At 42.9% G+C, this 23455-nt stretch overlaps 1 protein-coding gene across 2 annotated transcripts in view; it reads right to left on the reverse strand.

The window, feature by feature from the left end:
- Positions 1–5902: 5902 nt before the first annotated feature.
- XPNPEP3 (X-prolyl aminopeptidase 3) overlaps positions 5903–23455 on the reverse strand; it is a 31234-nt gene continuing 13681 nt past the window's right edge. The window contains exons 9-18 of one of the 2 annotated variants that reach the window (XM_075500017.1): positions 22494–22614; positions 20562–21701; positions 17996–18129; positions 16795–17125; positions 15304–15552; positions 14640–14739; positions 11362–11704; positions 7581–7664; positions 7377–7481; positions 5903–6570 (exon numbers count right to left, since the gene is read on the reverse strand). In XM_075500017.1, coding sequence (XP_075356132.1) covers positions 21535–21701; positions 22494–22614 — 288 coding nt within the window. In that variant the 3' untranslated portion in view covers positions 5903–6570; positions 7377–7481; positions 7581–7664; ... (4 more) ...; positions 17996–18129; positions 20562–21534. Of the gene's footprint in view, positions 6571–7376; positions 7482–7580; positions 7665–11361; positions 11705–14639; positions 14740–15303; positions 15553–16794; positions 17126–17995; positions 18130–18854; positions 21702–22493; positions 22615–23455 lie in introns of those variants that run through there. The other variant, XM_075500008.1, reaches the window with a different exon arrangement.

Consider the following 23455-nt stretch of genomic DNA (forward strand, 5'->3'; position numbering starts at 1 on the left):
AGGCATGGGAGCTGGTACTGGGAGCTTCCTCTCTCCGGCAGTACAGCTCAAAGTACTTTTCTGAGAAGGTCAGTAGTAGTAGTCCCCAAGATGTGGAAACTGAGGGGAAGATAATCCCCAGCAGGACAACAGCAGGTCTTGAAATGTCACCCAGCTTCGCAGGTCCTTGTAGACATGCTATCTCTATGCAGAATCAACTCGTTTAAATGGGTTTTTACACCGTGTTGCTGCATAGATGCAGGAAGGAGGAGGTAGCAGAAGGATAGAAAGGGCATTCCCTTGCATAGGTACAGGCAAACAATATCTATACTGTACCTATCATAAGCATTTGTGCCAAACAGCACAGTTCCAGTCCGGCTCCATCATACCCATCTTGCTGTATGCACACAGTGATCCAGTGCCTGCTGTGATGAGATGTCTGGCAGTCTCCAAATAAACTTTAGGTTAAAGTAGGGGCCTGCGGTAAGGACAAGATGATGCTGCCGTTGGATGTGTTGGAATAATTTTCAATGGGATTCATATTTGAAAGACATGAAACACTTGTGCCTTGAGTTAAGCACATACCTAATTGTTTGCAGGGTCAGGTTGAGCCTGAAAGTTGCACATGCACAATGAAGGTAAGTATGAAGAAGAAAAATGCCCTCTCTCATTTATACACCCTTTAACACCTCTAGTTATCTGCATGGCAAGTTTCCATGTCACTTAACTGCCCCTTTCCCCAGATGCTGCTCAGTTACGGTGTGTCTCTTATTGCTAACAATAAAATGAAGCTGCACAGATTCAGGTTTTCGTCCTGTTGCTCCTTATTCAGGACTGTAGGTTGAAGGCCACTGCAAAGGAGTATTTTGAAAATGGGAGGTGGGTGCTTGAGAAAATTGATTTTTCAGCTTCAAGAAACTAGTTCTTTTCAAAGCAGAATTTTCAAGATTTTCTTTTTAATAGAAACATGGATTTTAACCCTAAATGTGTATGGTAATGTCCCCAGTAGGACAGTACTCAGCAGGAATCCAGGATGTTCAACAAACATGTACAGTAGGGCATATGCATACCAGAGAAATGTTAACATTCATTTTCACTTTAAATTACTAGTGCAATATAAAATTATAGTCTTCCCACCTCAGCTGATGTCACCACAGGGAGATGGGTGCCAACGGGTAAAAGCCATGCAGCCAGCAATCGTATGGTCTGGATTTATCTTTCTGTATCTGGCAGCAAAAAGAATATAGCAATGCAGATCTTGAGTTAAGTCTTGCTAAAAAGGTGGTGGTGGTTTCGGAAAAAAGGTAACAAACATGGTGCAGAATAGAACATATATCTGCGTGCTTATTTATTTAATATTTACTGATTTGTGTATGCAGATACATAATACCAACATTGGGAAGTGCATTAAGAGGCCTCCAGTGTGCTTCACAAAGTGAAAGTAGTGATGGTATTCCCTAATAGTCTTGCACTTCATAAAAAGGTCTGAATTTACCCTCTTTACTGTACATGAAATAATCTGTTTTCTGTTGATTTTAGTGCCATCTCTCATTTCTTTCCTCCTAGGAAAAGTGCAGCCCCTCAGACCTGTTTTCCCCCTCCTAGGGCTATATGTTATAGAGAGGTGTCAGTAGCTGCTGCAGAAAGAAATGCTGCAGCTTTGAAAAGCATCGGCCTCAAAAGAAAAAGAACACTGTGGTCCAAATTACCAGGGATGCTTTGAAGAATGGATCATTTTTCAAATCATTGGGATATGCAGGGGAAAAAGAGGAGACTGCCAAGCTGTAAAGGCAGGGAGGGAGACAGACTAGGTGACACATGACAACTGCTCTGAATGTGGTGAGTCCCAATTAAAATGAGACAAACTCCCTCTCCCACTTGTCAAAACTATTCCAAAAGGCAACAACAACCCAGTGACTCCAGTGCAATTACCTTCCAAAACCAGTGTCTTTCACTTTGGTTATTGTCTTTCTCCTTTACAGTCCTTCTGTTGGTGCGTTTTTTTCTGCAGCCACCAACATTGTCCTACGTGGGATTTATCCCCCAAATGATTCCCCCCCCCCATACATGCACCCTTTGAAAGCGTGTGCCTGACTGGACTGCTGTGGAGCTGCTAGTGGAGGGGCAGCTGCTCGCAGCCCTGGCTCTCCACAACTGCACCCACACGGGGACCGGGCAGAAGGCCCGGTGGTGGTACTGACAAAACTTGTTCTTCCACGGCACCAGAACAGAGGGATCCACACGGCAGGGGGAGGATCCCCCAGAACTGAGTCAGAGGGAAGACGCACACAGGAAAGGTGGTTTTGCTTTTCAGTCCTCGCTGCCTGAGCCTTTTGCATTCCACTTCCCAGCCCCGCAGACAAGATGAGCGGTGCATCCGCTGTTATCACGACTCATCCTCAGCGCGCACAGCAATGCCACAGGATCTCTCTGGGGCACTCGAGGCACTCTCAAGAATGAAGCTGTTCTGAAAGAGAGGAGAGAATCGCAACACTTTCAAACACTCTTCAGAGCAACGCTTTTCCTTTACTGTACAGTCATGAGAGTAGGGATGGGCCTTCCAAGACTGCCAGGAGCAAAAAGAGGGGAAAAATGGAGGTGGTCCCTTTCTAAGTGCTTACAAACCTCAAGTTTTTCTGCTGCCTTTCTGTGCTTCACCCTCTCAGTGCTGCCTGCTTAAGGTGTGAATTCAATGGTGCCCTAAGCAGCATCAAGCAGGAATTACCTGGTATATGAGACTAGCTCCTGTTCAGTGGTTGCAAACCAAGGAGTAAAAATCAAGTGCATTTTATTACTTTTTAAAGAACTGTAGGGCTGGCTGGCTGCCCTCCAGGTGCTGATGCTACTAAAACCATTTGAACTGACTAAGTTGGGATTTCAAGCACCCGTTGCTTTCGGATGCCCAGACTCACAGACAGCATTCACAATTGACTATCGGGGCAAAACTGAATCTACTATCTTTCCATGTTGCCACAAAACCTCTTGAAGTTCATGAAGTAAGCAAACAACCTCCCACCAAGGCTCTGTAGCATCCCCAGCTGTTTCAGTGTGCTTGGCATGGGAAAGCTGAATTCAAAGAACAGAGCCAGAGGGGTATATTAAGCAATATATCCCATAGATTTTTGGACCAGACTGTGCTTGGTTTCTGCAGAAACCCAAATTCCCTGCCTCTGTGCATGTTTTCCAGATGATGGTGACATTATACCCCATATAGTACCCCTGGCTTTGCAATCCATTATTAAAACCTCAGGAGAGAAATGGAGCCTCCAGCCCCCAGTAATCCAGCTAAGAAGAACAGATGACATTCTGAGAGAGGAGCAGGTTGTGCCATTTCACGAGATGGTGACTAATTGTTGCTCTTCCTTTCTCATTGTATTTTACCTAAAGCTGCTTGATAACTTGCAGATAAAATAACATACAAGCATCGTGACAGCCTGCAGGGAAGTAGGTGCTTGCAAAAACCATGATACTTAATGACTGTGCCCAATCCCCTGCAGACAGCCTTTCCCCACACGTGAAAAAGAGCAGCTGGGGATGTGGCTCTAGGCTCAACGAATGACACTGTCCCCACAGTGGGCATCCCAGCCCCACATCACGCCTGACAATCATCAGCAGCTGATACAGAGAAATATGATCAGGATCAACAGACCCCAGTGCGTTACGGTGAGGATGTTGGGCCGATTCCACTCTGCTTCAAGAATGGGTTTGAAGTCATCCCTCCTATGCATCAACACCCCTGCGCTCCCCATCCTAATCCTCGCCCCCACCAAGGAACTCCACCTCAGAAGGAATCCAACACCAATGCCACCTCCTCCCTGCCACTCCCTTTGCCACCCTTCTGGGTGCCAAGCTGCAGATGCTGATCGCATCTGGCTGTGCTGCCACCTCCCGAGAGAAAACAGCATCCCAGCTTCTGCTCAGAGGAGAGGACATGTTCTGGAGCCAAGCTCACCGCCTGCGCAGAGGTCCCCAGGGGAGCCAGGGCTCTCCATGCCGCCTGTAGCCTGGGGACACAAGACATGGGCCCAAGAATCACCATACCTCTAGGTCAGCTGCAGCGTGGCCGCCTCTTTTATTCACAAGGCTGAAAAAGAGGTGGGAGGGTGAGACTCCTACAGCAACCGAGACAAAAAATGCACACATGGGAAAGATTGAGGGCTTGAGAGAGAAAGAGTCCTGCTTTAACCTGAGCTGGGATCCTGAAGAGATGTCAGAGACAGAGGCTGAGACTGTAATTCAGAGAGAAAGTCTTTCAGAGGGTAACAGGAAAGCAGTGGCAGGGGAGTGATTGTTTTTAACCTGAACATCCCAGAAGAACTGCATGAGGTGACAAGAGGCTGTGGGATAATCCAAGTGCAGGAGACAGCACCACTAACCACACTAGAGACATCATTTGAGTACCAGGTCACAGTCTGGATCTCCTTAATCGCTTAGACAAGAGTTTTCAAAGTGCCTTTTATCCTTTTAAGGAGGATGCAAAAAAAGGAGAACGTTATGATAGTTCAATACAAGTAGTTATATTCATCTACTACTGCATGTAAGCAACATTGGAAGATGCTGCCAGGCTAATTAACAGTAGCCAGGAAAAACCATGAGAGTAACCAAAGTAGTAACACAAGCTTGCCTGCATATAAATCAATAAACTCCTACTGATTTGGGAAATCCATGAACCTTCAGTAACACAAGGAGAGGCAGTTCCAGACTGCTGTGTGGGAGACACTACAACAATGTTTACAGATATTCTTATCTACAACTTCTCCCTGACGGTCTTGAATGTGGGGAGAGAGTCACAGAGATGGAGTAAGCACTAAAATCAGAAAAAAACATTATCAACAAAGGGAGGTCTGGAAGCTACTTCCACTAAGTCTAAGGTTTTGAAGCTGTTTGAAAGGGGGTGAGAACCATAGAGCTACAGTTTGCATTTGTCTTCCCCCATTAATTCTTTGTCCTTTTTCCAAGAAATATAGCACCCGAAAATTCCTCCAAAGATCTCTTCTAACTGAATCAAGTTCCTAACTGCAGGCTCTGCTCAAGAAGTCACAATTCATTAGCCTTTGCCATCCTTCTTTGTCACAATAGGAGAGATGCTGCTATCAGTAAAAGCATTTTGTTGAAGCCCCTGGTAGTCATAGCAAAGGCACCATTTGGTAATTGAAAACTGTAAAAATCCGAATCTAAGCCTTTTTTTTTGGGGGGGGGGGGGAGATGTGAAGGTGGAGTTCAGATGTGATTTCAGGGAAAAAAAACCCCAAATTTGTACCACTTCTTCTTGGAAAGACACAAAGGAATGGGAAAAACAAATTAGGTAGCCCACAGACATGGCAATTACTGGTGCAAAAACTATATGGATATTACAAAAGAAGCCAAGAGGGAGCCAGCAGTCCCCTACCTCTCATGCCAGTATAAGCAGGAACAAAAAATTGTGGCACCTAACTCAGATAGTTCTCAGAAAGCAGGATTTCAAGTATTTCTGGCATTTAACTGCTCTCTCATGAATGGCTAGATAAAGACAATAGACTGGGTTTAGCCTTGCTTTGGACTCCACTATAAAGTTCATTATGGCGTCTAGGTCAGCAAATCCCACAAGAGATGGTCTGCCTGCCAGTTCTATACTGAACAATAAAATAAACTGTCATACTTCTTTGCAGGTTCATACACCTTGAACGTATCTTGCTGTGTCAAACATCCTTTTCTTTCATTTCAAAGCTCAGCACAACTGGATCCCCAGAACCCCAATGGAAAGAAGGGCCATTTGAAGCAGCAAGCTTTCACTGATCAGAAAGCACAAGCTCTCCAATCCTGACAGCTTCAGGAAATGCAAAAAATAGGAGTGAGCAGAGAAACAAGTGTAAGGTGCAGGGCCTAGTGCTTTGGTAATTTTTGCTTTTGGTAATTTACCACTGCAAAGTGATGTAGTCCCTTCTTCTCCCCCCTCCAGTCACTGTGGTTTTTTTGTTTTTTCTTTCTCCGTCTGCTCACCACATTCATAATCATATTTCTCAACTCAGTTTAAGGATTCACCGATTCCTATCTATGATACAAGGAAGGGGAAAGAGCCATATCCAGCGCTAGGAATACTTTCCCACCCACCTGTAGTATCAACAAGACTTTAAAAAAAGAGAACGGGACAAGATGCAACAGCTTCAGGGAGGTTTTAGCAAGGCACATAGAAAGTTCTATATTGGGTGTGAGTTTAGTAGAACCACCAAGGTGTTAGCTCCTTTACCTCAATATATAGAAATACTCATGAGTTTGTCATGGAAGATCCTTATGTTCACGTTCACTCACATCCCATAACCCTCTTTTGCAAGTCTGCAATCATTCAAGACAACTGGTTGCACAGGTCTGAATGGGAATATTATAAGTAAATTTGAGGAACCAGGAAAGCTGAAAAAAGAAAGAGGCCAGAGATCTGGCAATACCACACACATACAAACCATCAGCAGTTACCAGACACTTTTCATTGCCTGGAGGAGAAAAAACAATGCCCCATTCTCTTACCTTCCTTTGTTCATACAACGAGTGACAAAGTACCTACCTTTGCATTTAGATACCTTTCTCCTGCTGGGGTTGGACTGGCAAAGACAGCTTCTGCAAATGCCCATCAAACAACAGCCTTTGATTAGAAAGGGTCCTGAAGCTGAGGAAGAGCCCTTATAACTCTTCTTTCACACAGCAAAACTGTCAGTTAATTAAGACATTTTGGAGAGTATAAGGAAAACTGTTAGTTTTCTCTTTCTTCAGTTCTAGGACGGGGGGGAAAATGGAGCAGATGACAATTTATCTGGGTAAGAGTGGGGTGGGGGCCATTGAGGGACCAATAGCCCCCAGAAGCTCATATGACTGCAACTCGCATTCCCATGTTATCTAATTAATAATTAAGGTAGTTGCTTATGCTAAACCAGTTTTCCCTCAATTTACCTTACTATTTTCTTCTATTTACTCCTTTCACCCCTGCTTTCTCTCACAGTGTATTTTATTGTATGATTCTATGATTGTGTGTTCACATTTCACTCTATTTTTAAACGCAATCATTAAAACCCAGGTTGCAGGTTTGTTCGTGTGTAGAAATTATCAGGTAATCTTTTCCTTCTACAAACACTTTTCATTCCATCTTATTTGCATTACGAATCGATATGGAGCGTGGTTCATTTTGCATCTCCCATTTCTTTGCTTTGAGAGCAAAATCTCTGAAATTCCCCTGTAGACTTATGGGTTGTGAAGATAAAGGGGCTTCTCCGCAGTCCTGCAAAGGTCTTTGGTGAGGTTTCAGGAGAGAGGAATAATCTACTCTGTGAAAACACCAGAGCTGATGTGAAGGCAAGATAAAGGTTGGAAACCTTAGGTGTCCCAATCCCTAGCAAGCACAAACTAGAGGGGATTTCCTTTAACCTCACTTTGGATCTTTTTAGCTTGTGGGATATGGAGGAGGCCTCCTCCTGCCAGAGTCTGGTGAGTGGTGGTATTCCTGATGCCGCCCGCCTTGTTCACTGCAGTTACAGCTGGCAAGAGAGAAGAGTAAAAAACATCCGTCATTTGATAGTGAACAGGTTTACAAATGCAACTTTCAGATGAACCTTGGATGTTTGGAAGCTTCTTACCGTGGTTGACTGCAAAGTCATCCCTCCTTTCCTGACGGGGGATGAGCAGATTTCACTCCATTAACTGTATCTCCCTCGGGTTCTCTGTTCGAGTTAAAAAGAAAGTTCTCAAAGAACTTGGAGGGCACATTTGGGATTTGCTTACAACACAACAGTGGTTTGTTTGCAGCAGCTTAATTTAAATTGGATTTCACATCAATTCGTTGAACAGCTGAGGAACCCCGTGTGGACACACTTATTTGCCTTAAGAGTTGGCTTAAAATCAGTTCCTAATCAATTTAAGCTCCACTGATCAGATTTAAATATATATTCAAAAGGTCAACACAACCTTTTGCATTGATTTAATGAAATGATATTGAAAGCAATGCTTGAGTAAACTGGTGCAGCTCTGTGTAAAAGCTGTCTGAATTAGTGTAATATGGATTGTCAAAAGATGGAGAAACATTTCTCCCCCTCGAAGCTTGCAAATTCAGTCTCTTTATTGAATGCTAGCAAGATAGAGGCTGATGGATCTCTCCTCTATGGAGCCACGTATTGATTTTATCATTAGATATACCAAACAAATGCCTAATTCAGTAATAGGCACATTTTATGCCTTCCCTTGATGGTGTTGACCTTAGCCCTACATATATATATTTTAGCTCAAAATCACATATATTCCCTCTTCAATATTAAAGTTCAAAATTCAGGCCTGGCAATGTTTCTGAAATTATGATCTTTGAAAGATTATAATCTGGAAAGATAGGACCTTTTTAAAAATTTAGATAAATAACAGCATGAAAGGATCACTTATGTCAGGAGCCTTTTTCTCTGTTTAACAGGTGCAGATATTCACCATAAATTAAATCTCATTTGTGCTGAGTGGTTGAATTGCTGAGGAATCACTTTATTGGTATGTGAAATATTTACTATGTATAGCTGGATAGCTTCCCAGGAATTCTGATGAAACACATTAATGCACAAGAAAGAAAGAACATCCTTTCTTCATAAGACTTGTGAAAACGTAAGCTTTGCTCCTCTCGGTATCTTATACAGGGTTTTTTAAAACTATCTGAATTGTCCATACAAATTCATCTAGAATAATTATTAAGAAAGATCTTTTTAGGTAGAAAATTCTCTCTCTGTTTAGGAAAGCCGCTATTATAAACATGAATGTCCAAAATAAAATACACTTTTATTTAAATTACATTTTCTTCACCCTATTTAGAAATTGTCTTTTTCTTATAGAAGGGCGAGAAATCACATGTTGGTTTTAAACAATTTCAGATGCCCAAAAGAGAAGAGTGATATTGGGATCACTTCAAAAAGCACATGAACCCAATAACTAACATTTGGCTGGCAATTATTTGCATGTGTCCTTTGAATAAGAGGCATTATTTGCTAAGAATGATTTATTTAGACAATTCAGCTATGGATTTCTGTATCTGTGAAACAACCAAAATATGGTACAATGATAGGAGAGACTTCCAGTTACCATCTAAAAGTTCTGAGTTCCCACCTGTAATATGAGATCTGGGTTTGCTATGTAAAGTAATTGATCTGCATGACAAATACAGGCAAGTTTAGCTCTTAGAGAGTGTTACAATATGCAAGAAAAAAGGACATCAATAGCAGGTTTAAACAGACAAGAAAAGCTTCAAACAAGTGTAGGCCACATTCCTTGCAGCTGAGGAGCCACATAAAAAACCCAACCTAAATTAAACAGCAATAAAAGCCAGTATGAACTGTGTTATATTAAAAAACTAATACTGAGAGCCATGAAAGTGCAAGAGTTTACATGAGCAGCCTATAAAATGCTAATGTAACTAACACCAGGGAACTCTGTAGAAACCATGCCTCTGCAAATCTCAAACTATATTAAAAAAAAAAAAAATCAAACTATTTCCAGGACCAGGAATAACAGATGTATACAAATTTGCAAGGTTAAAATTTGTTCTCTGTTCCTGATTCACAGGTGTACATCACCAAAGTATACATATAATTTTCAAGGATATGTTTCTCTGAGATGAAAGCGAGTCCTCCATCCCACCTGGTATAAACTGCCTCTGAGTTTAAGTTCAGGGAACCTGAACGCTAGTAGTACAATTGCTTTTCCATCCTCTAAACATTATGGCTATGCAGCATACTGCTCATGATAGTCTGAAGAACTCCTTTAGACTGGCTGTGAACAACAGTATTTATATTATTTTTGCACAGATGCTTGTAACAGTATTTTGAATATTCATGCTTTATTCAAATTACATGGGAAAGACTAGGTGCACAAGGCGGTGTGTGTATGTGTGTGTTCGCTTTGAGTCTAGAGTAAGGACATTCATTCGCTGGACAGTCAGGGAAAGAATGTGAAAAAGAGACAACAATTTTTATTTATTTACTATGATGCACAGAAAACTGCTGGAAAGCAGCCAAGGGTCAAATCTTTCAAGTCTTTTTTCCCCAAGAAGATACAAAATGCCCAAGTAACAAGTGGATGAAGGGTTGCTCCATGAACACTGCATACATTAGGCTAAAAACATTGCGCTACTTTATTTTGACTCTAAAATTGCAGAATAAGTGAAGAAAGCATCTTTTTATTATAATATTGAACATTTTAATTAAAAGAGGAATCGTGGCTTCTGCCATTAGTGCTAGCACATTCATACAGATTTGCAAAAAAGAACTTACTTTCTCACGGAAGTTTCTTTCTGGCCCCGTATGCAAAAGCTCGTATAGAGCTTGTAGTCTCGCTATATCCAACTAACGCAGCAGCAGTCACGTGGAGAACGGTCCTTTGAGTAAAGGAGTGGCCAGATCAGTTGGGAGACATTTTTTCCATAATTTGAATGCATCGTTAATACTTCACCTTTCAAATACTCATTAGAGTATGACAGGGAACATCAGTCACTTCCATCGAGACTGGAACTAGAAGGAGCAAAAGTCCTAGCCCAACAACTAAAACATTGCTGGGATAACACTAGAAACACTTGTTCCTGTTTCCGTAGGCTCAGCAATACTTCAGCTGGCCTTTTTATGAACATCAGCTGAGTGTATGATATGCAATAGCAGACCGTACAGAAATCATACTTCCAGTCAGAGACTGGAACATGCCAGTTAACTTCAAGATCACTCTAATCTCAACTACTTACTTAGGAGTTTTTATACCTGGGAGCAGTGAAAAGGATACTTTAAAACTTTTATATATTAAACAGTTACGAAATTAATTACAATTTATATTGTTAACTTTTCTAAATCAGTTCATCTCCTACTTAAAATTTTATTCTTTTATAAATATTTTTCTTTAATAAAAAAGCTAGAAATAAGGAATCAACTTCCATTTTGCCCAGATCTTTAAAAGCCAAAAATGTTTTTAATCTTCTAATTTATGTAACAACTTTGTATTGGGTTTGCATGGCAAGGTTTTGGGTAGTGGGGGGACTACAGGGGTGGCTTTTGTGAGAAGCTGCCAGAAGCTTCCCCTATGTCCGACAGAGCCAATGCTGGCCAGCTCCAAGACAGACCCACCGCTGGCCAAGGCTGAGCCCATCAGCGACGTTGGTAGTGCCTCTATGATAACATATTTAAGAAGGGGAAAAAAAAAACCCTGCACAACACCAGCAGCAGCTGGAGAGAGGAGTGAGAATATGTGAGACAAACCACCCTGCAGACACCACGGTTGGTGAAGAAGGAGGGGAGGAGGTGCTGCAGGCGCCGGAGCAGAGATTCCCCTGCAGCCCCTGGTGAAGCCCATGGTGAGGCAGGCTGTCCCCCTGCAGCCCATGGAGGTTCATGGTGAGCAGATATCCACCTGCAGCCCGGGGAGGAACCCACACTGGAGCAGGTGGATGCCCGAAGGAGGCTGTGACCCCATGGGAAGCCTGTGCTGGAGCAGGCTCCTGGCAGGACCCGTGGCCCCATGGAGAGAGGAGTCCATGCTGGAGCAGGTTTGCTGGCAGGACCTGTGACCCCAAGGGGGACCCACGCTGCAGCAGTCTGTTCCTGAAGGACTGCACCCCGTGGAAGGGACCCACGCTGGAGCAGTTCGTGAAGAACTGCAGCCCGTGGGAAGGACTCATGCTGGAGAAGTTTGTGGAGGACTGTCTCCTGTGGGAGGGACCCCACGCTGGAGCTGGGGAAGAGTGTGAGGAGTCCTGAGGAGGAAGGAGAGGCAGAGACAACGTGTGATGAACTGACTGCAACCCCCGTTCCCTGTCCCCCTGTGCCACTGGGTGGGAGAAGGTAGAGAAAATCAGGAGTGAAGTTGAGCCCGGGAAGAAGGGAGGGGTGGGGGGAAGGTGTTCTAAGATTTGGTTTTATTTCTCATTACCCTACTCTAATTTGATTGGCAATAAATAAAATTAATTTTCCCCAAGTCGAGTCTGTTTTGCCCATCACAGTAACTGCTGAGTGATCTCCCTGTCCTTATCTCTACTCACAGGCCTTTCGTTATATTTTCTCTCCCCTGTCCAGCTGAGGAGGGGAGTGATAGAGCAGCTTTGGTGGGCACCTGACATCCGGCCAGGGTCAACCCACCACAAATTTCAAAGCTGGGGGAAGAGGATATGACATCTGCAACAAGCATAAATTTCAAGAATGCTTCTATTTTCCATGTGGAAGTTAAATAATATTCTTTTGAAGAAATAATATATATAATAAAGGAGATAATGCAAGTTGTTGTTCCTTGACGCTGGTGACCTCTAAAAACTTCCTGAAACAGATTAAATATTATCATCAGTCCAGCCACCTCCAGATAAAATGAAATAATACTTTGTGGCACAAGCAGGTTACGAGAGACTGAACAGAAGAGCCTGAGCAGAGCAAAATTCAAAATGGAGCAATGCACACTGAGAGCAAAATAATGATATGACTGACTTGAAAAGATAGAGGAAATAATGAATTCAAAATAAGCAATAGAGACTGCCCATCACTGTGTGCTCAGTTTGCAATTGCTGCACCGTACGGTCACTTCTCTTGGATTAATTACTGAAAAGAGGAAAGTAGGTGCGTATCTGCTCCCCCATTTGAATTTCACAGAATCACAGAATCACAGAATCATAAAGGTTGGAAAAGACCTTTAATTTAAAAGGAAGCATGCAGAAAAGCACACAGTGCTGTGTACAGCAGGGTGTACACAGGCTCACACGCCTTCTCCTCCAGGCGTGGAATAAAGCTCTCATGGAGACATCCTCCTGGTCAGTGCTTGGGGTTGGGAATGGCTGCCTGGGTCAGTCTCCTCCAGACCTTCTCCAAACTGTTTTCAGGGCAAATACAGGAATGGACCCTGTAAAAGGTCACCCCTCCTTTTAACTACACTCAGTGGCATTCATATCTTCCAGCATGCGATCTGGAGCAAGCTTTCCAATGGAAACATCGGGTGACAGGATGGAAACATCTCCTGCCACAGTATGTTTGTTACCTGTTCGATATATTATAGCTGGATCAATACAAGTTTACCAAGTGGGATGGAAAAATGTTGGAGGTACATGAAATTTGTATCACGCCTGTTAGATTTCAAAAGTGAAGCAAGAACAACAAACAGACATTGAGGATTTCAAGGGAAGACCTTTGCTGTTGAGGAGGTTGGAGTGATCAAGTGTAACAGAACACAGACAGTTTCAAGGACGGGCCTTTTCTGAAACACCAGATCCTGACTCCAGAATGTAACCCAACAGGCAACATCGATTCACAGGCTTACTCTCCTTTTGTTCTCTCCTTTGCATTTACTCTTAAGGATTTGGATTTTTTCTTTCACTCTGTGTTGCCATGAGTAGTCTGAGATCTGCAAAGCCAGGTGATTCAGGGAATAAATGGGAGGTTTAGATAACATCTGGGCTATGCTTGTGTCCTGCACAATTGCTTATTTTTACTGGAACAAACATGATGGCAAAAAGAGGGGCAGGCCCCAATGTAGTAGGGATCCAGGTCCCGAGGAGCCACTTTGCAGCCCCTTTTGCAACTTTACATTTAATTTTTTAAACACACCAAGATTATGTTAAGTACTAAGGAAAAAAGAATGAAAAGGAGATGGCACTATTTACTGGAAGACTTGATTTTCTTTTGTGTGTGTGTACGTGTCCAATATCTTTCTACTGGAGGAGAGCCATGCAACACGTATGTCTCTTCATTGCTTATTTTCTTCCTTTCCTCTCTAGTTCTTTGTCCTTCTGGGTTTGCTTTCCTTGCTAAACTGTGAACAGCCTTGTTGTGCAGCTCTGGGGACTCAGAAATGCAACTGAAGGAGGACCTGAAGTTCAGAGTTGTAGGCATTTGTATGTCATGCTTCCACTGTCAAGGCTAAACTGAACCCAGAGCAGGTATCCAAGCTCTTCATTAAACATATAAAGTTGCTCCTTATCCTCCCTATAATACCTGCTGGGAGGGGTGGGGGGCGGGCAAAAAAACGAAAAGGTTCATAGATTTTTAATGATGGGGTGGTTAACAGCTGGGGTAAATGACTAAAAGAAACAATTCCCCATCTCATCCTTCTCCCTCCCCCAGCCTTCAGATCCAGGCTTGATGCCTTACTGAGGGATCTGCTGCTGTCACGCACGAGCTACCAGGCTCAGCACTAAATTGAGGATGTAAAATGCAATGGCTGTAATAGGAAGGCACTCAAACTACTTGATCAAAGGCTGCCTCCTACCTTTTCATTCAGTGACTCTATTAACTGAAGATAGGCAATATTCTAGAGGATTTTCAGCTCAGTCCTCTATTAGCTTGTGACTCATTAAAAATCGAGTCCTTAAGAAATGTAGCATTTGATGCATTTCTTGTCTTAAATGAGTTTAGAGAAACAGCTTATCAGTCTTCTAATTTATTATTAACATTCACTAAAATTTCAGAGAGAATTGCACACTGGAGGAAAATAGCTCTCATATCTAATTGCTGAGATTAATTTGCAGTTATCGGTATATTAGGAATTTAGGTTTGCACTACAATCCTCCTCTTCATTAATTGCTACACTTGTTCTATTTTATTTCTCCAAGAAACTAAGTTCGAATGATACATTTGGGTTCAAAACTCCCATAGTTTACAGTTTTGAATTTCAAGAGTAATACTCACATCTTTCAGATAGCACATTCTCACCTTTTTTTGGAAAGGCACTCCTCAGGTGAGAATCACAGAATGCTGTGTCCTCAAAAGCCTCATACTGCAGGGAAATTACACTGTAAAACTGAAAAAAACCCTGAAGATGGAGGCAATGTTAAGGCTACATGGCAATGATTTACAGTAAAATATATTACAGAGATAATGCAATTATTCAAACACCAAGAACTATAAACCCTGGAAATTCTAAGGTAAAAGTAAATTTAACAAGAAATCCAAATAAAGCATAAAGAAATGAAGAGTTAAATATCTAAACAATCTTAATTATGCTTGGAGAAAATCCCTCCTAAATCTCTAACTAGCTAGAAGTCACAACATTTGTTTACATAATATGTGTGTGTTTGTATATATACACTAATACACACATGCTTTGGAAGATGAATCATACATTTCCACTTTATACTGTGTAACTGAAAGTTCATTAGAAACCTCTCTCTGTTCTGCAGGGAAGGGCGAAAAATACAGCGTGCCTTTAAAAATCTCTTAATCATATCCAAGTCCACAAATGTAGAACTATCTCAATAAGAACTGTATGGTTTTGCCTGGTTACAGTCACCACAGTAACACCCATGTAGCTGTTAAAAAGCTCATCTCCTGGAAAAAAGAACAGGGTAAAGCATAAATTAGAAAGCAATATACATACCAGATATCTGCAATGCATCACAGGAATCTCAGTGGTACCTTATGGAATCTGACAAGTAACGGGTCAGTGCAATGAGCACACCGGAGGCTCCGGCTCTTTCGGCTGCAGACTGGTACCTCTACAAGTCCGGAGGGGGAACAGTTAGAAGGACAGTTGGAGATTTAAGGCCTCCGTGACATGGGCAGCTGCATGGGGATGTGAGGGCTGGAGATTCCTGAGCCATCAGCAGAGCCGTGTCTCTCTGCCCCTCTGAGAATGAGAAGACATGTGCAACTGGGCTGAGGGAGTATGTGCACGGTGTGCGAGGAGTCAGCCAGACCAGCTCCACGGCAGTTTCAATCCCATGGTGGGAATTCTCCTAATCCCTGATGCCATATCAAACCTTGTCTATCCTAGGGGCAATGCTAAAAATGGTAAGCAGTTACTAGATCAAAAAGGGGTCCTGATGGCACATTAGGACAAGAGCACAGAAATGCCAACACAAATTACAAACTTCACCCAGGCCACTAAACAGAAATGATCAGTCTGCCAAAAGGAGGTAAGAAAGGGTGTTCGTAGGCAGTACCAGTTGCCTGCTTTTGTAGCCTGGTAAGAGACCTGCACTGAGAAAGCTTAAACCCCCACCCCTTCTGTACCGTTAAAACCTGCGCTTTCTCTGAATGACTACAATGCCGGCTAACATGTCCATAACCAAGATGCAATACTATTAATTAGAGAGGTATTGCTTGTAGCTCCCATAGGCAAAACTGATGTTATATGTTGCACTCTGTGTGCACATTAGACTGGAAAAACAAAGTATATTATCGCCAAACTTAAAGCACTACCTCTCTGAGTAAAAGATTCACATGATAAGAAATTACCTGACATCTGCTAACTGTTTCCTGGTACAAGAGTCAGACTGCTTAATCTTAACTTGCATCAGTGGCCAATCCCATTTTGCATTAATCTCTCAAAAGCGGACATAGAGGCAGAAGCTTCGTTCTGCCTAGGAATAAAGAGAAGACAAGCTTCTCTCCCCTTTACACAATATTGTTCATATTGGCCCAGTTTACTGACAAAAAACCACAGTGAGCCTATTTCCCTGGGAAGAACTGCATTTCAACCAGTTTTTGCTGGACTGCCAACTTCTAGTTGATGACTGAACCACAGGCTGAGTGTTCCCAACCTCTGCTGCCATGATATTCCTGCCCAAATCATGAAAAAAAGAGATTCCTTTAAAAAGCCACAGGCTCTTCACGGTCTTGAGAGGAGAAAAGCAACACAGAGCTTCAACCACTGTCAATTCTGGCCCATCACAGCATGTCTGAGACCAGCATTCGCAAGAAGATCCCAAACCGAAACTGCACATCGCTCCTGCAGTGCTACTTGTTTCCCCAACATCCCAGGGGAAGGCACATTTTGAACTCTACAGGAGCCATTCCCACTCCTGGGTCTACAACCAGCTTTCTCATTTACTTTTTCTTTGCTTAAAGATCTGGTCATAACGCTTACCCAGACAGGAATAATTTTTTTTTCTTTGCCATTATTAATGGATAACTCTGTCATGGCAGTTAAAAAGGCACACATGGTATGAGTCAGCAAGAGAAGGTAACACACATGGAGGACCTGGAAATTCTTCCTTGTTCCTTTCTGCCCATCTTCTGAAGAGTCTGGGTTTGGTTAGCCAAATATCAGTTGGTGCTTCAGAGAAACAACCAGGTGGGCTGAAGCGTAACTTGTCCCAGAAGATAGGAGTTCACTGCTCCGCTTGCTGCTAGTGAGGAAGGCTCGGAGCTGGCAGCCAGTTAAGACAGCAAGACAAACTCCAAGAAGGTGAAAGGAGCTGAGGGGAGAAATTGAGCGCCATTGAGCCCACTGTGTCTCACTATCCATTTTGATTATAAATTCTGCTTTAAAATGTAACTTGTTGTTACACCTCTGAAATACAACGAATTTTATAAGTCAGACCCACTCCTAGAGCCAGCATTTTAAAAGTGTCCAAATGATGATTTTTAATCAAGTAGAGGCTGAGCATGCATGTAGGGAGCACATATAACAGAGATGCTGTAATGATCTCAGAAAATTATAAACTTAAATGCAGTTTAGATCTGCATACTAATGAAGAGATGCCTATATAGGCTTCTAGACAACTCAGTTTAAAAGAAATAAAAAAATGTCAATTTATTGCAGTGCAGAGTTTCGTTATCCAATGACACAAAGTATTAAGCATCTCATCATAATTAAAGCATTTTTGTCATTTATCTCATATAGATTTTTTCCTAAGTTTAACCCTAACTCTTTTTGCTTTATGGTAATTCTCCTGGGAGTAATTACTAGATTTCCATAGCAGTAATTTGGGTAGCATAACAGCATGTAATCTCAGCCTTGCTCCCTTCAGTGTAATGAAGATTTTGCCTAGAAATGTACTCTTTCCCCTTCACATTATTTAAAATATGACACATGATCAATAACATGAAACTGCAGAAAACTTTCTCATTGATAATTCTATTGATTTTTAAAAGAAATAATTAAACTAACTGTTAAGACCAAGTTCAATACAATCTGACTCCTTCGTTGCCCCCTCCTGAGTAGGACAAATCAATCAGGGTCTCCGGGTTAGCATAACCAGTTTCCTGGAGCTATTGCACCACTCTGACAACATACTGAATAGCCATTTTATACCCTGTTGTTCTCTCCTTGCTCTCACACCCACCTGCACATCCCCACAGCTCCAAATCGCACCCTTCTCCTGAATCTTCTCTATTGCACTGTACATTCCCAAAAACCTCCATCTCCATTCTCTTTTATGTGCTGCCTCAGTTTGCTTCTTCCTACACCATCAGGTTCCTTTGCAAAATAATGAATGTAATTTTAGGAAAGACATATTGTGTTTTTCACAGATAACAGAGACAGAATGCCAAACTGTGTTAAATGCCAAATTTCTTTCCACTTTGATGACAGAAGCATATCTGCAAATTAGCACCTCTGCTCAGACTGTACTTTAACAACAGGACTTTACTACTAACTAGCTCTCTGCAAGGCAAAGCAGGCCCCTGGTAGAAGGTGAAACGGGAAAACCAAGAAAAGCCTCCCAGGCTTCCTCTGAAAGCAAAGCAGCTTCTCCATAGGGATGGCTGGCTCTCATTTTCTCTCGTACTCTGATGCCCTTAAGACCTGTGCCATAATTGCAATAAAATGTCTCCCCAAGTGAACTTGCATATACCTCAACTTCTCTTTCGCTTTCAGTGATCCCACCAACACCCTCATCAAGCAGCTGGCAACTCGTGCTGCCACTGAGATCTGCTCCTGCACCCAAGTGGCTGGAGTGAGGAATCTCTTCTGTGGCAGAGACAGACCGTAAATCTGGCAGTATGGGATTGGTGACTGGGGAGGTGCGCCACGGGTATGTGCAGCCAGACAAGGGATTCTTTAGAGTTTCTCAATGAAGGCCATGTAAAATGTTCATGGATTTGGCTGTATTCAAGGGACACTGCAGCATGTGTGTAGGTCCCAGATGATACTCTGATTATCCACCTCTGCAACAAGTGAGAAAACACCTTCGAAAATTTAGGTTGATAAGACTCAGATTTAATACCTTCTGCAAAATGAACTCTTCTTTACATGGAACAACACATTCAAAACATTAGCAGCAGTTTATGCTGAAGAAATGGCTGAACACTGTGGAAGAATTACAGAACATGGAGCAACGCACAGCCTAAATCAGACACGCTTAGCCACGCTTAGCATGGTGGAGCACAGCAGCCCTAGCAAGATCCATTACTCTCCACTCAGCAGAGTCACAAACACTTCTTTACTGACAGAAACATTCATCCACAACATTCCTAAAATCTATTGGTGTTTGCAAGTTGCAGGATTTTCCTGAGAGGAGTAGGAATTAGTGTGTGCCTGCATTTGACAATGTTATTTCAAGTCCAAGATAGGTTACAGATAATTTATAAATCTCCCTGAAAAATAATGCTCTTTCTGGAGGTGCTTATATCTATTCAATAGCCATGCAACTTGATGGCCTGAGAAATTACTTTGTACAAATTGTTTTATTTTAAAAATAACTTTTTTATAGGTATTTCAAAGGCTTATTTACAGTAAGTACAATTATTAACTCTGTTAGGTACACGGGCAGATGTGAAGATCAGCACACATATGTAGCTCTCAGGTTAATGTTATTTTAAGCTGCTTCCATAGTTCCAAAACCCAAGATTTGTCCCAGTTGACATGGCTCTAACAGGTGTAATTGGAACAACAAATGTGTTACAGATCAGAACAACATCAAAACTATTCATCAGTTCCGTGTCCACACTTAACAAGCCTTTCTTCTAACAATTTACACTGTAGATATCACTGTAATGCATGAGCATCTAACAAAGGCTTCCATCCTCTTAACTACGTGAAACTTGATACACTAAACTCTGTAAAAGCATTTACTTTTCATCATGTTTAAAAAATAAAATTATGGCATGTCTTGGCTGCCTTTCAAGTGCCAAATTCAAACCCCAGTGCATGCACCCAGCTCCCATTAAAAGCAATGAAAGATGCAAGACACTGTCCATTTGGCCTTCACTAAGTGAAATGACACACAGAAAAGAAAAAAAAAAAAGAGAAAAAAAAGCAGATTTTGCTAAAGGTTACACAGCAACAGAGCCAGAGGTCAAACTCGGGAACCTTGACTACCTTCCCCACATGCTTCTGACTACATTCACTGTGGTGAATTAGGGCAAAATGGGCAAGAGGCAGTGACATTGATTAGAAAGAAAAATTGATTAGGAAGCAGTGACATATTAGCGGGTCAAAAATAGACAATGTATGAAGAGAAGAGAAAAAGAAAGAGAACTGAGAGTAACAGGTGAAAAATACTGAAATCTGCCACGAGAAAGGAGGTAAGATGATGTGATACAACAGCAAGCATAAATAAAAGGAGATGCACTGATGAGAGGCATTTTTCAGACATGTTAAAGAGCTGATTGCCAAAATATTTTCAGTAAATACACAGACGCCATGTTTGCCTCTAGTGAGTGTATTTACGACTGCATACAATGGCCTGGGTGGTAGGCTGATGTTGAGGGAAGACAACTCTCCTCTTTACTGCTCATCCATCCTAGCCCCTAATCACATTTGCAGCTGCCTCAAAAATACTATCACAGAGCATTAGTTACTGAGTGCACTTGGGAAACCCAAAAGGCAGCTGTGATCTCGCCCTCAGGATTTTTAAAAAGAATTACTTTAAATTCTGTATAAAAGCCGTGTAAATACTTGAGACTCACCATAGGGCAGACTCTTCAAAAATACACTGCTGAAGTTGCTGGCACTTACAGCATAAACCAGAAAGGTGCTGTGACTGTCCCAGAATCTCACACCTCACATCTAGGTGACAAGCAGCAGCTCGCCAGTGGAGTCCAGCACAGCCAACACGGCCCTGCTTCCCAGTATAGAGGTGGGCTCAGAACAGGAGACTGGAATGGACATTTGGGACAAAAAGAAGGGAATGTGGAAGACAGCAAGAATGGGTATGTCCAACCTCCTGAACCCTATCTGTCCTTTCTGAAATTACCAAACACTCCACTAAGCTGAAAGACCACGAGATGTTTTTTCCTGCTGTTGGCCTATTTTGCATATGCCTGAACAAGGCCCAAACACATCCTTATCCTTAAATACTAAAAGCATTCTCCCCAGGCTTCAGATAACACTACCTCCCAACCAAACCCATCTTCCTGACTACCAAAACCCCTCCTTCCAGGGCTGTATAAAAATCAAAGCTGTCTGACACACTTTATCCCCCCAAAACAGCATTTATCAAAGCTTCATTTTTAAAACCTGACTGTTGTGAAACTACTGCTAAAGGGGAAAAAACAGGGCCCTGGTCTCAGCAGTTGCACCTATGCATCTGGAGAGGGATCAGGCAGAAGCCCTGCTGGTGGCACTGACAAGATTCATCCCTCCAAGGGCACCAGAACAGATGGATCCACAAAGCAGAGAGATGAATCCACCCCCATGTCCTACAACGGCTCAACATCAGCACTAATCAAATCAGAAGGAAAATGCACACAGAAAAGGTTGCTTTGCTTTTTCATCCCTCAGTACTCAAGCCTTTTCCATTCCACTTCCCAGCCCCAGTCTTGGAAACAGCCATCAACTGTCCACACCCTCCATCACTTGGCAACTACAGCCAACTTCAGGGACCTGCATCCCTGGAAGGCTGCATGTCCTGAGGAGGATGAAAGAGGCAGAGAAGGGGCATCATGAGCTGCGGCCACAGATCTGCTCGATGTGGTAGATCTCCTTGGGACAGTCAGCAGACAAGATGAGAGGCGCATCCTCTGTTATCACAACATCATCCTCAATGCGCACACCAATGCCACGAAACCTCTCTGGGGCACTCACGTCATCCTCAGGGATATAAATGCCTGAAAGAAGGAAGGGAATTAAAACACACAACGCTCTCCATAACACCTTTCCTTTACTGCAGCACCATGAGAGCAGGGTTGGATTTTCAGCAACATAACATTAGTTTGATCCTGAGAATTTTTAATAAGGAAAGCTACTCTCTTTCCCCTCACTCATGGCAGTTGGTGGGCAAAGAAATGAAAGTGTCCGTCAGTGCCTACAGACACTAGCATGTTAATAAAAACTTCCACAATTACAGCTGGCCTTTCCACACTTCTTGCTCTCAATGCTATGTTCACAATGACGATTCTAACAATGTTCTGAATAGAGAGAGAGAAGAGCCACGCATTAAATATCAGTTTCCGGTTGACAGCTCCAAATCCAGTGACAAGCAGAAAGGAAGATTCATCGTGAAATGCCCAATTTACAAAGCTAAGTTGTGAATGCCTCTAATTGCAGACTGCAACGCTTGAGACTTACACTACCAGTGACTGGTAGTTTAGTCACAGTAACACAGAACACAGCACAAGTGAATTGACCCTGCTTCTCTGCACTGCACTCGATCACTGTCTGAGAGTTTAATCCCACAATCTGTTACCTTGGCTGAGTTTGGGAGGGAAATAGGGTTTTCTAATACTGTAGTGACTTTGGGAGGGGAATAACTTCAAGTTTTCCAATACTGTAATAATTTTCAGTTTCATCAGAAAGGACCTGAATACTTTGGTCTGAGGGACCACCTAACTACTGAAAGCAATACTGTTATTCTCAGTGTTGCATGTTTTTGTCCACCACTGACTGCATATCTTTTTTACCTGGTTCAATGGTTATCACCATGCCTGGCTGGAGCGGGAGCGATCGAGATATATCTGGGGTATCATGAACATCCATGCCCAAGTAATGACCCACATGATGTGGGCAGTACTTTCGAACAGCCTAGCAGAAGACAAAACAAGTGTCACGGAGGCAGTTAAACACAGCCCAACCACTTGTTCCAATACAAAAGATGGGGAGAAGAGATAGAATAGTTGTGTGCTTAACTAGCAATCTTACTGCCATGACTAGGTCACCAGGGGCTGTCTTCCATTTACCAGAACTGGATGGCCCTCAAAACCCACCAGTACCAGGTGCCTGTTATAAGCATATTGCAGGCTGCCTTTCCCCCTCACTGAAAAGAACAACCCAAGCCCATCACCACATCCTTTCCCCCTCACTGAAAAGAACAACCCAAGCCCATCACCACATCAGCATGTCAGGCAAGACTTCAGTTTTTGGCTCACTGAGCTTTGCTGCCCCAATCCTTTCCATCCCTTAAACATCCAAGCCCTGCATTGCTCCCATCAGCAGACCCTGACAACCGGCAGCAGCTGATACAGCTGCTACGTGATGTAGCAAAGAGGTCTCCTACGCACGACAAGAGTGGATGCTGTGCCGATTTCACTCAGCAGCTACAGCAGGATTTTAATCCACCTCTACAGGGCACTGACACCACCTCCCCCCGCACTATCTTAATTCCCCTCCCTCCAGAGAGGAGCTCCCTGACAGCAGGAACCAAAGAGCTAATTCCTCCTCTGCCCCACGCTCCTCGCATTCACTGGGGAGTGAGCTGCAGAGAGACGCTGGTCTCATCTGGCTGTGCTGCCGCCTGCCGAGAGAAACCGGCATGATAGCCTCCGTTCACAGGCAAGAACTTGTGCTGTCATTGCACTGACACTGCAGGGCAATTAAATCTGGCAGAAATCTGTCCTGCTGCCAAAAGGGTAGTTCCGTCACCTAG

Source organism: Mycteria americana, chromosome 1, assembly GCF_035582795.1.
Source record: "Mycteria americana isolate JAX WOST 10 ecotype Jacksonville Zoo and Gardens chromosome 1, USCA_MyAme_1.0, whole genome shotgun sequence".
NCBI classification, from domain to species: Eukaryota; Metazoa; Chordata; class Aves; order Ciconiiformes; family Ciconiidae; genus Mycteria; species Mycteria americana.